Below are 13,910 nucleotides of genomic sequence, written 5' to 3'. Positions count from 1 at the left end.
CTCAAGGGGAGAATGTATGCACACGCCTTTAAGTTTAATAAGCATTATTATACTTTCTTAAATCCAGACAACCAACAAAAACCAAAAAGTCAAGCCTTAATTTAAAGTAAGTTAGCTAGAGATGGCTTCAATACCCCCCTGCCCAGGTCTCATGAAGAGCTGGTTAGAGTTTTACAAGGTTGTCAATTGCCCAGAATCACATAGCTAGCATATATCAGAGGAGGGAATTGAACCAAGGGCTTCAAAGCCAATTCTCTCCATTACATCATGTGACCCCTCATAACAGTCAAGATTCTTATTCAGTCACTAAATGGACTTGATGGTTCTTTCCATCTCTGAGAGTCTATGATTGTGGCTGTTTAGCATCCAGATCGGTAACACCAGATTAAATCATTTCTAGTATCCTTTCCAATGCGGAATCTCTGATCTTCTCATGTGAGAGTCCCTCTCCAGAGCTATCGAAAAGGCATGCTTGTGTTCATGGTCCTATCACGTTTCTTAGCAGTTTATCAATGTCATGTTTAAATATACTTGAGCCCTGTGCCACAGTAAAGACTCAACTAGGATTGCAGGTTTAGCATGCAGCCAAGGAGCAATGATATTGTAAACACAAACCTTTCTGACTCCATAGAAGTGCCCTTAGGTCAGTGTCCAAAGCTACCAAAAGTAGCTTTGGCTAAGACTTGCCCCTCACAGTCAGGGCCATCTGCCCTTTTCCCTAGGAGGTAGCTGTATGTCTATATCTAAATCCCTAAAACACCATCCCTTCAATTTCCCCTTCTCTACAGGAGAATGCCCAAAGGACCACTGATGCTGGAATTCCAGTTAAGCAGAAATAGGTATGGAGTGAGGAAAAATAGAAAATGGAAGACTGCTGTTGTGTTGTTTTCAGTCATGCTTGACTCTTTGTGTCTCCATTTTAGGTTTTCTTGGCAAAGATACTGGAGTGGTGTGCCATTTCCTTCTCCAGTTCATTTTTTCAGATGAGAAAACTGAAGTAAATGGGGTGAAGTGACTTGTCCAGGAAATGACCAGAAAGGGGGATTGGAAGGGAGGACTTGAGAGGAGGTAAGGAAGAACAGAGATGAGACAAGGGATGAACTTAAACTTCTGGGAGGGGAGTTCTATAAGTATTTCACTTGCTCACGTGATTTTCCTTACTTTTTTTTATCAAGACCTTAAAGAATGAAGAGAACACCTCCTTTGTATTAGGTTTCAGTTAATCGAGGCCAAGTAAAAAGAGCTAAAATTCAGCTCTCCCACTGGTCATCTCTAACCTTGGGCAAATCACCAAAGCTCCTGGTGCTTCCATTCTAAAGGATAAAAGGAGGGGACTGGATTAGATCTGGTATATTGATTTAGAAAACCACAAATTAACATTATCTCTATTGTAATATTTTTTATTTTATTAAACATTTCCCAATTACATTTTAATCTGGCTCTAGTCCTGTCAGGAATTTTACAGGGCACATTTGACTGAGAGGGCAAAGTTTGATACCTCTGGATTAGATGATCTCTAAAGTCCCTTCCTGGAGAAGGAAATGACCAACCACTCCAGTATATCTGCCAAGAAAACCCTAAAAAAGGGTCATAAAGAGTCAGACATGACAGAAAACAACTGAACAACACAGCAAAGGTCTCTTGCAGTTCTACTTCTTATAATCTATATTTCTTCTACATACAATGTAGCATATAATCCATGCCCTTAGATCCTATTGTTTGGTTTCTATTTTTCTCCCTATCTTGGAATCTTAATGAGGAAGGAATTCCTCTTAGCCTAGAAGGTAAACCTCAAACCAATCACACAAAATTTCAGAATAGTCAGGCTATTTTCAATCAAACAGGTGTTTCTTTGCTTTTTCCTTTTTTAAATAATGTTGATTTTAATATAATTTTATTTTATAATTTACAATTTTAATTTTAATAACAAATTTCTACATAAGTTTTCTAAAGTTATAATCCATATGGTCTCCCTCCCTCCTCCCAGAGCTGACAAGCAATTCATTCTGAGTTATACATGTATTATCACTCAAATATATTTCTATATTTTTGTAAGTCAATAATCACCATTTATTTTTAGTATATAATATGGAGCAATAATATAGTACACATGATTTGTTATAAGTATGTAATAAATATGCTTATCCGAGAGAAACAAATTCTCATATTGGCTAAGTCAAAAAATGTCTCATTCTTTTTTTTCCTCTCCCTCTCACAGCTCCTCCTCCCCAAGAAGGCAGGTAACATGATATAGGTTGACTTTGCTCTTATTGATCTTTAACTAACCAATTTTTGGAGAATCATATTATTTAATTTCCAATTTATTTTTGATTTGCCTCTCCATGTACCTTTACTAATTATTATTTTTATTGCATTATGATCTGAAAAGGTTGCATTTATTATTTCTGCTCTTTTATACTTGTTTGCCATGTTTTTATGCCCCAGTACATGGTCAATCTTTGTGAATGTACCATGTGCTACTGAAAAGAAGGTGTATTCCTTTTTGTCCCTATTTATTTTTCTCCACATATCTATTAACTGATTTTTCTAAGATTTCATTGACATCTCTTATGACTTTGCTCTTACTGAAAAGGGATGATGGGTACCATATTCTCACATACTGAAAATTTGTTGTCACTAACCTACTGCCCCCAATGTCGTGAGGTCGATCTTAGCTGTGTACACAGGTTCTGGTGTCATGTCTTCATTTTGGTGCCTGTGCTTTCAGTTCCCAAGCAGAACTGATTCAGAACCATTCTCTTTGGACTGAAATTTCTCCTGCTTCATCTCAGTACTATGACCAAGGTATGTGTTTTCTCTTGAAAAGCTTCAGATAAAGGAACCTCTTTCAATGGGTCCAAATCACCAGATGGGATAACAGAGTGGAAAGGAGATAGCCTTACTTTTCTAATATTATTCATCCTGTTTCTGGATCCGGAATTTGATCTGTTTTTAGACTCTATTTAGTATAACCACAATAGACAAAAATGTGATTAAACCATCTTCACATCCCCAACCAAAAAAGGGTAGACCATAAGGGTGAACCAACAATGAGAGCCACTTGGTTTTTTTCCCCCCAAATTTTATTTCTGCCTTTTAACTTTATTTCTTTTCTAAGCACAGAAACAAAACCCAACCATTTGCAGAAGAGACCAAAGCATCTCCTGGCTCTGCGAATCCCCATCCCGAGCCATTAGGCGATGCAGACTATCCCAAATGCTTTCTCAGGGAGCCTGCGGAGCCCCTTCTCCATCCTGGTTCGTTCCTGCAAATTCTAGCTAGGGCAGTGTGGCTTCTGACAGGGCTTGAAGCAGGCTTTTTCCTCTCCGCAGGTTCGGACACTGGCAGATTCTTCCTCCTGTCTGCTGCTGACTGGGGACAAGGCTCCTACAATATGGATTTTGTTGTCTGATCTCCCGTAACCCACCAGCGCCCCTTGTCAAAAACAGAGGGCCTACAGCTCGACCACTGTTCGACACAGAAAACAGCAAGTCATGAATCACGGAGGCTTCTGGAGTCCGGCCGAACAAAAGGCCTCCATCTCCAGGAGACTTCGGGGAGCGGCGTCCTGGCCTCCTTCCACCCCAAGCCGGGTTCTTCCCCACTGGCCCAGGCGAGCCCCGGAAGGGAACCGCTCCGGGCAGGTGGACTCGAGGCCGTGGTCACTTAATCTTCTCACATTCACAAATGCTATTTTTCATACCAGCTGCACCCTAAACACTGAGTTAAGATGGTGATTAGTGGTGGTGGTGGGGTGTCACAGTGTGAGCTTTCTTAAGAAGAAAAGGCTTTGATTGAGCCAATGAAAGCTGTTGCCAGGGAACCAGATGCCATGAGCAGGCCACTCCAGCCGGGTAAGAATACAAACCATGTGAGTGTTGAACTGAGCTTTAACTGCACTTGGCAGCTGAGCCCGAGAACGCAGCAGCGTTAACTCTTTGAGCGCCTCAGAGCACGTGAACCCAACTGGGAATGGAAGAAAGCATTTAGTGTTCCATGGGACTGTTGGAAGGGCTGAAGCTCCTGGGCTGTCAGGGTCTGCCCCTTAAAATGTGCCATCCTAGAAGAGTGGCAGAGAAAAAGATGAGTTTGCTGAGGCTCCCTGCTAGAGTCCCAAAGGGTGGTATGGCTTAAGTCACTGCCACTCAGCCCTCAGCGTTGACCTTAGTTTCCAACACAATAGAGATGGAAAGCAGAGCTTGGGGATGGAAAGGATTCTTGTTCTGGGACTTTCTAAGTGCCATAGGGGAAAGGGGGGGGGCACCCTCCATAGCTTTGGAGGTAAGGAGCTGTGCCATTGAAGCCACAGGCATCACCTTCTAGAAGGAGGCACAGAGATGCTGCTGCCCACCTCGGGGCTCATCATGGCATGATTCACTCACTCACCAACTATGTATTTTTTAAGCCTTTACCTCCCATCTTTAGAATCAATACCATGCATTGGTTTCCAGGCAGAAGAACGGTAATGGCTAAGGAATGGGGGTGAAGCATCTTGCCCAAAGTCATAAAGCTAGAAAGTGTTTGAGGTCATATTTGAACCCAGGATTTCCCCACCTCTATTCACCAAACCACCTAGCTGCCACCTACAACTATGTATTAAGCTAATACTGAATGCATAAAAAACAGGGCAATGGGGGGGAGGGATCTGAAATGTGCTCATAATCTAGAGAGTGAAAGAAAACACACAAGAAGATATAAATATTGTGAAGGAGCGAAGGAATTGGATTAACTGTAAAAAATGAGTTGGAACAGAGGAATAGAGTTGTGAGTCAACAATTAGTCAATAAACATTTCTAAAGCATATCAGACACTGTGCTAAATGCTAGGGATAAAAAGGTCCTGTCCTCAAGGGACTCTAGCAGGAGAGATATCATACAAATAGTTTTTTTTGGTTATTCTTCAGGCATTTCAATCATGTCTGATTCTTTGTGGTCTCTTCTTTGGGCTCTTTTTGGCAAAAGATCACTGGAGTGGTTTGACATTGTCTTCTCCAACTCATTTTACAGATGGGGAAACTGAGATCATCAGAGTTAAGTGATTTGCTTAGGGTCACATCACTAATAAGTGTTTGAGGCTGAAATTGAAATCAGGAAGATGAATTTTCCTGTCTCCAGACTTGGCATTCACTGTGCCACCTAGATGCATTGAACAACTTTGTACACACGTTATCTATGGTACAAGTAGAAGGTAATCTCAAACTAGCAAAGGATACAAAGGTAGTAAGAACATTGAATCTAAAGACAGAAGACCCATGTTCAAATGCCACTTTGGACACTAACTACTTATGTGACCATAGGCAAGTATGTCACCCCTCTCTGACTATGAGTTTCCTCATTTATATAAAGGAATAAGACCAGATGGTTTCTGAGGTTCCTTCCAGCTATGATTCTGCTCCTCAAAATCAATACGAGGTACAGGAATTAGGAAAGGCTTCTTGAAGAAAGTGGGACTTGAATGGAACCTTCAAGGATGTACCCATGTACATCACTGGATTCCTAATTTCCCTATCACAGTGGAGAGTACTATTATTTTAATCACCTAGGCTCCCAAACTCAATGTCACCCTCTATGATTTACTCAGAACTGCCAATGTATCCACTTACCATATATATTCTTAACTAGCTATATGACCCTGGCCAAGTCACAAACCCTGTTTGCCTTAGTTTCCTCATTTGTAAAATGAGCTGGAGAAGGAAATGGCAAAGCACTCCAGTGCCTTTGCCAAGAAAACCCTAAATGGGACCATGAAGGGTCAGACACAACTGAAACCACTGAACAACAACAACCCATCATACTAACCTTTTTCTAAATCTTGTTTCTAGCTTCATAGCGAATATTTTTCATGTACATCCTCTTCCCTTCACTCAAACAACCACAATGCTAGTTTGATCCCTCATCAAGTGGCCTTCTAATTGTTCTCCCTGCTTCCTCTGTCCCCTACACCAATCATTCCAACATCAAGGTGAATTTTTAAATTATAGATTTGATCATGTCATTCCCTGCTCAATGGCCCCCAGTAGCTCTCAGTGTGATCTCCAGGACCAAATGTCAAATTATCAGTTTGATATTTAAAGCTTATCTTGGCTTGGCTCTTTCCTACATTTCCAGTCTTCTTATACTTTGTTCTTCTACAAGTACCCACAATACAACACTCCATCTCCCACCTTTGTGTTTTTGCATTGATGGTACCTCATGCCTGGAATTCTCTATCCCTCCTTCTGCCTCTGGACCCTAAGCAAATCACTTAACTCTGATGATCTCAGTTTCCCCATCTGTAAAATGAGCTGGAGAAGAAAATGTCAAACCACTCTGCTTCTGACTTCCTTTAAGATAGCTTAAAGATCTCCTTCTTCATGAGATGTTCCCCTTTGCTGCTAATGGCTTCCCCTTTCTGATTATTTTCTATGTATTCTATAAATTTCTTCTATGTGTGATATTCTCCTTAGTTATTCACATTTCATTTTCCCTATTAGAATGTTTGCTCCTTGAGGGCAGGAACTGATTTTTATCTTTATATTCTGAGGGTTTATCCCAGTACCTAACAAAGTAAGCACTTAATTATGTCTCATTGACCAGTTTATTTACATAGGTAGAAAGGGAGGGAGGGGGACCAGCCTGAGAAAAAGCATGAGGTCAGGCAATAAACATTTAAGTACCTCCTATGTAGCTGGCACTGTGCTAAGCACAGGAATAGACAGCCCTATCCTCAAGGAGTTCACAATGTAATGGGGAAGACAGGAAAACAATTATGTACAAACAAAATATATAGATATAGCTGTTAAATAGGAAGTAAAATTAGAATAAAAAGGGGTTAGAAAAGGCTTCCCATAGAAGGTAAGATTTTAGCTGGGACTTAAAGGAAAACAGAGAGGTCAGAAAAAAATGCCTCAAGCCAGGCCAAGAATATCAAGGGAATTAATGAACAAAAAATATGAAGAAAGGAAGTCTAGCCATGCCAGATCTCAAATTATACTATGAAGTGGTAATTATCAAAACAATATGTTACTGTCTAAGAATTATAATAGAGGATCAATGGAATAAGTTAGGTACTCAATACACAGTAGGTAATGACCATAGTAAACTAGCATTCGATAAACGCAAAGATCTATACTTTTGGGGAAAGAACTTACTATTTGACAAAAACTGCTGGGAAAACTGAAAAATAGTATGGCAGAAACTAGTTATAGACCAACATCTCACACCATACACAAGAATTAAGTCAACATGGATACACTTAATCTATAAATAAAGGATGACATCATAAATTATGGAACACAGAAAAGTTTACCTGTAAGACTTATTGATAAAGGAGGAATTTATGACCAAAAAATACATAGAGAACATTATGAAAAATGAAATGGATAATTTTGATCATGGTAAATTAAAATGTTTCTGTACAAGCAAAACCAATGCAATCAAGATTAGGAAAAAACAACAACAAATGGGGGGGGGTGTTATAGAAAGTATTTCTGACAAAGACCTAAATCTCTCAAGTACATAGAAAATTGTCTCAGATTTAATGAGAACACAAAGCACTCCCCAACTGATAAATGGTCAAAGAATATGAACAAGCAGTTATCAGGGGAAGACAAAAACTATTTATATTCATATGAAAAAATGTTTCAAATCTTCTGATTAGAGAAATGCAAATTAAAACAAGTTTTAGATACTACCTCACACTTATCAAAGTGGTTAATATGACCAACAAGGAAAAATGATAAATGTTGAAAGGGATGTGGGAAAATTGGGACACTAATACACTGCTGGTAGAATCATGAACTGATACAATCATTCTGGAGAGCAATGTGGAACCATGCCCAAAGGACCAGAAAACTATGTAATATCACTTTGACTAGCAATACCACTACTATGTCTGTATCCCAAAGAGATCAGAGATAAGGGAAAAGGACCTACTTGTACAAAAATATTTTGAGCAGCTTCTTTTTGTAGGGGGAAAGAATTGGAAAGTGAGGGAGTGTCTATCACTTGGGGAATGGCTTGTGGTATAGGACTGAATGAAATACTACTACATCATAAGAGATAACAAACAGGATGAATTCAGAAAAACCTGGAAAGACTTAAATGAACTGATGCAAAGCTAAGTGAGCAGAACCAGGAAAATACTGTGTATAGTAACAAAGATACTGTATGATGATCAACATGAAGGACTAAACTATCATCAGCAAATCAAGTTTCCAAGATATCCATTAGGGACTTAATGAAAAATGCTATCCACAGCTAAAGAAGGCACTGGAGTCTAATTGAAGATCAAAGTATGCCATCTTCCACTTTATTTCCTTCATTCATATGTTATTTTTTATTGTATGTGTGATATCAAAATATATATTGCATGAAGGCACTAGTATAGCCTATATCATACTATTTGCCATGTGAAGTAGGGGAGGAGAGGGTGAGAATCTGAATCATAAAAAGTCAGAAAACAATTGTCAAAAGTTATTTCTACATGTAATTGGAAAAAAAAGTTAAAAAGAAAATATCTTAAGCTAAGAGATGAGTTATCTTGTTGGAGGAACAGCAAAGAAGCCAGTGACACTGCATCAAAGAGTACATTTGGGGGAGTAAGATGTAAGAAGACTGGACAGGTGGGAGGGGGCTAGGTTATGAAGGGCTTTGAATGACAAACAGCATTTTGTGTTTGATCCTGAAGGCAAGGAGGAGCCTCTGGAGTTTACTGAGTAATTGGGTGATATGGTCAGACCTGCACATTAGAAAAATTCCTTTGGTGGCTGAATGGAGAATAGACTGGAGTGGGGAGACACTTAAGGTGGGCAGACCCCACCACCAACTGCTATTGCAATATCTAGGTGTGAGATGATAAGGACTTATATCAAGAATAGTAAAGACTAGTAGAAGTTTATGTGTTCATGTATTTTAAACATTAGATTAAATAGAGTAAACAAACACCAAATCAAAAAGAGCATTTCCACATATGGAGTAGAACAGAAAATGAAATGTAATGAAATTTTGAACCACTATGAATTATAGCTTACTTTTTTGATAAAAGTATGTAATAAAGTTGACATAAAATTTGTTCTGCTTGATCATACATTTTTGAAACAAGTTTTGTTTTTCTTGCCTTCTCATTAGATGGAGAAGGGAGAAATTGGAGGGAGGGAGAGAATTCAGAACTGAAAACAAAATAAAATTGAGTTTAAAAAATTTTAAGCATATAATAAATTCAACATGTCACTTTAAAATTGTCCCACGTGTCTGAACTTTGCAGAAGGTTTTGTTGGGAACTAATAGGAAAAATGATCATTTCTTGAATCTTGGAGGTATTATAGTTTAGTGAGATAGTGAGATCCAAGGATTACCCTTGTGCTTCTGACAATAAATTGTGGATTAGAAGGAGTCTAAGAAGTGGAGAAATGGTGCGATCCACAGTCAGGTTGTCAGGGGAAGCGTCCACATGGAGACTTGAGAGTTTCTAACAACACTCTATCTATTCCTTCTAGAACTAGCAGAACCTTCCAATAGGGGGGTCACTTGTTTGTGTGGGTCCTACTGTCTTGGACTGGGTCTTCCTAATTGGTCCCTTGGTGTTTCTTCAGTCTCTGGGTCCACAATCATTGCAAGGTCTATTTTGGAAGCAGTCGCACCCTAATGCAGGCAAGTGAATACTTACGAAAACTTGGGAATCAGTCTACCTGTTGTTCAGTTTCTTTCCGTACTATCTTCCATACTTACTGATGATAATCTGTGTCTTTTATTATTACTTTCTCATACAGTTCAATTTAAGTATTCTACAGTTACAAAGCAATTGCCAGGGTAGGATAAGTTGGACTTAGCCCCAGGGTACCAGCTTTTAGAGGATTGGTGTACTTCCTTCAAATCTGGCCTCAGACACTTACAAGTGCTGTGATCCTGAACAAGTCACTTAACTCCATTTGCCTCTGTTTCCTCATTTGTCAAATGAACAGGAGAAGGAAATGGTAAACCACTCCAGTATCTTGGCCAAGGAAATCCCAAATGGGGTCACAAAAAAAGTCTAGCATGACTGAACCAGAGAGTGCCCATTCTCCCTTTCACTCCACAGGTGTAACTTTTCCATCATTTTGGGTTCTGCATTGTACTTCCCTCCTTCCCCTCCCCCAGGGAGCAGCCTCAAAGTGTCCTGGGTTCTCTCCTTCCCTCAACTGAATTTGTCTTACAAAGTGAATTTTAGGGCATTTTTCTTACCCTGAGTATATTTAGTGACATTTGCTCTAGTGTACAACTGTTAGTTGAAGGTCGGCGTATTTCTCAACTTTTGTGTATAATCATTGTCTATTGATTTAAGTTTCTATTCCATCCAAAGAGGCAAAAATGTCTCTTTAAAAGTAGGGCTCGACTCTTTTTCATTTCAGAAGCTCTCGTCACTTTTTCTTGGTGGCGATTTATTTCTTAGCTAAGGAAGCTGTTTGTTTATTTACTTTATTTGGTTTTCATTTTTCCCCAGTGAGGTTACATCCTAAACCTTATGTTCAGCTTGTTCAGTTACATCTCTTTGTTGGAGAAATAAATGTTCCAAATCAAAATCACCCTTCAGTATTGCATTATGATAAGGATTTTATAAAGAAACAAAGGATTTCAGACATTTAGCTGCCCAGAGAACCTATCATTCCACCTGAGGGATATTTTGAATTCCTTCCACAAAAGATTTAAGGACATTTGGGGGTGGTATTTACCCACCTACTTCTTTCAGGGCACTCTACTATGGACTTCTTTTTTTTTTTAGTTTCCCCCCCCTTTTTTTGTTTAGAATATTTTCCATGGTTACGTGATTCCTGATCCTTCCCCATCCCACCCACTCTCACTCTTTCTTCCCCACCTCCTGGTGCTGACAAGCAGTTCCACTGGGTTATACTTGTATCATTGTTCAAAACCCATTTCCATGTTATTCATATCTGCATCTACCATGGACTTCTACAGAAGATGATGAGATTCATGCCCTCGCACTGAGCCATCTGTGTGTGCCACGGCTTCCCCACCTATAAAAGTATGCCCAAAGTCAAATAAACAGGAACACTATAACAAGAGATTTCTCATCTTTTATTAAAGAAAACTTTATCCATTCATCTTGTTATGCTTATAATTCAATTCTTACATTGCAGCAGTGATGTGGACTACAGGACTGAAGCAATATGGTGAAATCTGGAGCCAATCACTAAGCAAATTGTATCATTTATTTCAATCAGAGTTGTGTTTTTCTCCCATGCCACCTTAGACAAATTGCTCATTTTTCTGTGTCCCAATCTGTTTATCTATCAGAGTTGGAAGGAGCCAAAATGGACATCAAGTCCTAAGTCACACCTGAAAAGACTCTCATCCAATTTTTAATGGAACATCTGCAACAAGAGGGAATACTTCCTCCCCAAATGCATCTCGATCTGCCATTTTGGGATAGCTCTAAGTTACAGGAAGCTTTGTTTCATGTCAAAGTCTAGATATCTCTTTGTAATTTCCACCTATCGTTCCTAAGTCTGTGCTCTGGGGCCAAGCAGAACGAGTTTAAATCCTCTTCTACATACATGACAGCTTTTCAAATACTTGAAGGCAGTTAAAATGGGCCCCTTAAGATTTTTTTCTTCTCTAGACTAAACACCTTTCCCCATTCCTTTGACAAATACTCATTTGGCATGGGTCTTCTCCATTCTTTCTCTGGATGTTCTCCATCTTTTTGATGTACAGTAGGACCTTGTTTATGAGATCAATGTGCTCCAAAACCCTTTGCATAAGTTGAAAATCACACATAATAGTGAACCCCATTATTGTAAGTATTTCTTATACAAACATCCATAGGTACTAAGCGACTTTTTTTAGGCTTATCAGAGTTATGAGCATCACTGCTCATCCCTTATGGCCATTATTAATAACTAAACAGAGTTAATGAAACAAAAAAGCCCTGCTTCATGTAGACATGACTTGTTATATGAGAGAACTCCAGACAAAGACTGATAGAGGAGCTAACATTTGGCGCAAAATACTGTGATGACTCATATTAACACTTCTCAGAGAGAGAATGAGCATGATTGGGCAAACTGGGAGACTATGCTGCTTGGGGAAATGGTGTGGATTTAGCGCATGATTGAATTTTTTTTTTATTTTGTGTATTTTTCTCCTTTAATTATTTTTCAGTTGCCAATTGCATATACCTGAATTCTCAGTTGACTTCACTTTCTAAGATTTGCCTCCCAGAACTGAACATGTACCCAAAAGGAATAATTCCACTGATCTAACTTAACTCATGATGAACAATGACTAAGATGGCTGTAGAGCCCTTAACTAATCTCAAATGTTTCATAAAGGCTCCATGATGATTGCAATATTCCACAGGCTATTTCCTCAACTATGCCCTAATCATTCTAGAGCATCATTTGGTTCAAGCCCCTCAAAATGATAATGACAAGGTAGCTGACTAGCATCTTCAACTCTTTACTAAGAAAGGGTTTTTTCCTTTGTTTCATGTGGTTTTTATTTATTTACGGAATGCCAGGGCTATGCATGATGCTTTGCAAATCATATGGAAAAAAAAAAGGGTCCCCACCCTATAGGGTTTACAGTGTAATTTAAACAGAGAGGCTGCATGGGCTGACAGTTCAAGCATGCCAGGATGTGGTGTTGGTGTTGTATAACATGGGTGTGGAAGGTTTCTTCTTGAGTTATAAATACTTTCTAGTTACAAGAGGCTTTCATCTGGGATCCCCAAGCACTTTATAATAGCAATAACTTCTATTGCTTTCTAAATGCGCTTCCCATAAACTGCTGTGGAGACTGAGTAAATGCTTTTAAATGTCTATTAATTGATCTCTGCATCTGTTCATTGTCTGTATTAAACAGCATGAATGTAAACATGACAATTTAGGAGTGCCTCACTTTGGGCTTTGGTCTGGCTGATTACAAATTGCAGGGACAAGAAGACCCAGAGCAGTTGCCTAAAGAGCTAGGAAGTTCAAGGACTCATCTTACTTTCTAGGTCAGGATACTGACTCACCCAGTAATCTAGACCCAACAATTCTCCTTCCTTCCTGGGACTCTATGTTCACTTTATTTGGATGACCCAATATCTCCAAAATGGGGTGAATTCTGTGGCTGTCGATCCCCACATCCCTTTGGTTAGAGCTGATCTGTTACTCATCCCATAGGTTTCCAGTTTTCCATCATTTTCCTCTTGTGCCATCTCAGTCTTTCCCCCCCTTCCTCTGCTTCTCCTGTGAAAATGTTTTCATCAAATTCTATTCCATGTAATATGGCACTGATTCCCATCTTGTGGGCTGAAGATCTCTAGGGAGTCATAGAGTTATTGCAAAGAATATGCTAACCAAGCATTCCGATTTTGCTCTTCACTTAGCTCCAACAAAATATACGGAGCACACAACTCAGTGTGATAAATAAGCAATTGTCCCTCATGTAGACTGAATAAATAATATGGTATATATGTGGATAAGAATTTTCAAATGTATGTAGATGATATTATCATTAATAAAATAGACATTCATTTAAAAGTACAACTGAATTTATGGTAGCTTTTGGTCATCATGTATTTTTTCCAATCAACAAGACTCTAATCATATAATTGCCATTATGGGGGTGACGGGTGGTATAGGGAATCTGTGAAATGTTATGACATTTAAAAAAATCATGGAATCTGAGTAGGAAGTGAATTCAGAGGTCATCCTTGAACAAGAATCCTTTCTACAACATTGGGTTATCAGGGCAACTAGGTGGTTCAATGGTTTGAGGTCCTGGGTTCAAATCTAGATTCAGACACTTTCTGGGTATGTGACCCTGGCCAAGTCACTTAACTCCAATTGCCTAACCGACCACTCTTCTGCCTTGGAACTGATATTTAGTACTGATTCTAAGATAGAAGGCAAAGGTTTGTCTTTTTTTTTACTTTCCATCTCTTCT

The 13,910-nt window shown here is 39.1% G+C and overlaps 1 protein-coding gene and 1 long non-coding RNA gene across 2 annotated transcripts in view; both read left to right on the top strand.

Annotated features, from left to right (window-relative positions):
- Nucleotides 1–255: 255 nt before the first annotated feature.
- Nucleotides 256–9,162, top strand: LOC103103384 (uncharacterized). Its single transcript, XR_471814.2, has 5 exons — nt 256–839; nt 924–997; nt 2,219–2,240; nt 2,729–2,805; nt 3,333–9,162. It is a non-coding gene; the product is annotated as an uncharacterized LOC103103384 (long non-coding RNA).
- Nucleotides 9,163–9,481: 319 nt separating this feature from the next.
- Nucleotides 9,482–13,910, top strand: part of KIAA2012 (KIAA2012 ortholog) — a 150,493-nt gene continuing 146,064 nt past the window's right edge. The window contains exon 1 of the mRNA XM_056808245.1: nt 9,482–9,629. Coding sequence (XP_056664223.1) covers nt 9,624–9,629 — 6 coding nt within the window. The 5' untranslated portion in view covers nt 9,482–9,623. The remainder of the gene's footprint in view (nt 9,630–13,910) is intronic.

This window comes from Monodelphis domestica, chromosome 8 (assembly GCF_027887165.1).
Source record: "Monodelphis domestica isolate mMonDom1 chromosome 8, mMonDom1.pri, whole genome shotgun sequence".
Taxonomy (NCBI): Eukaryota; Metazoa; Chordata; class Mammalia; order Didelphimorphia; family Didelphidae; genus Monodelphis; species Monodelphis domestica.
The sequence above is the reverse complement of the archived record's forward strand: the minus strand, read 5'-3'. Positions and strand labels throughout refer to the sequence as shown.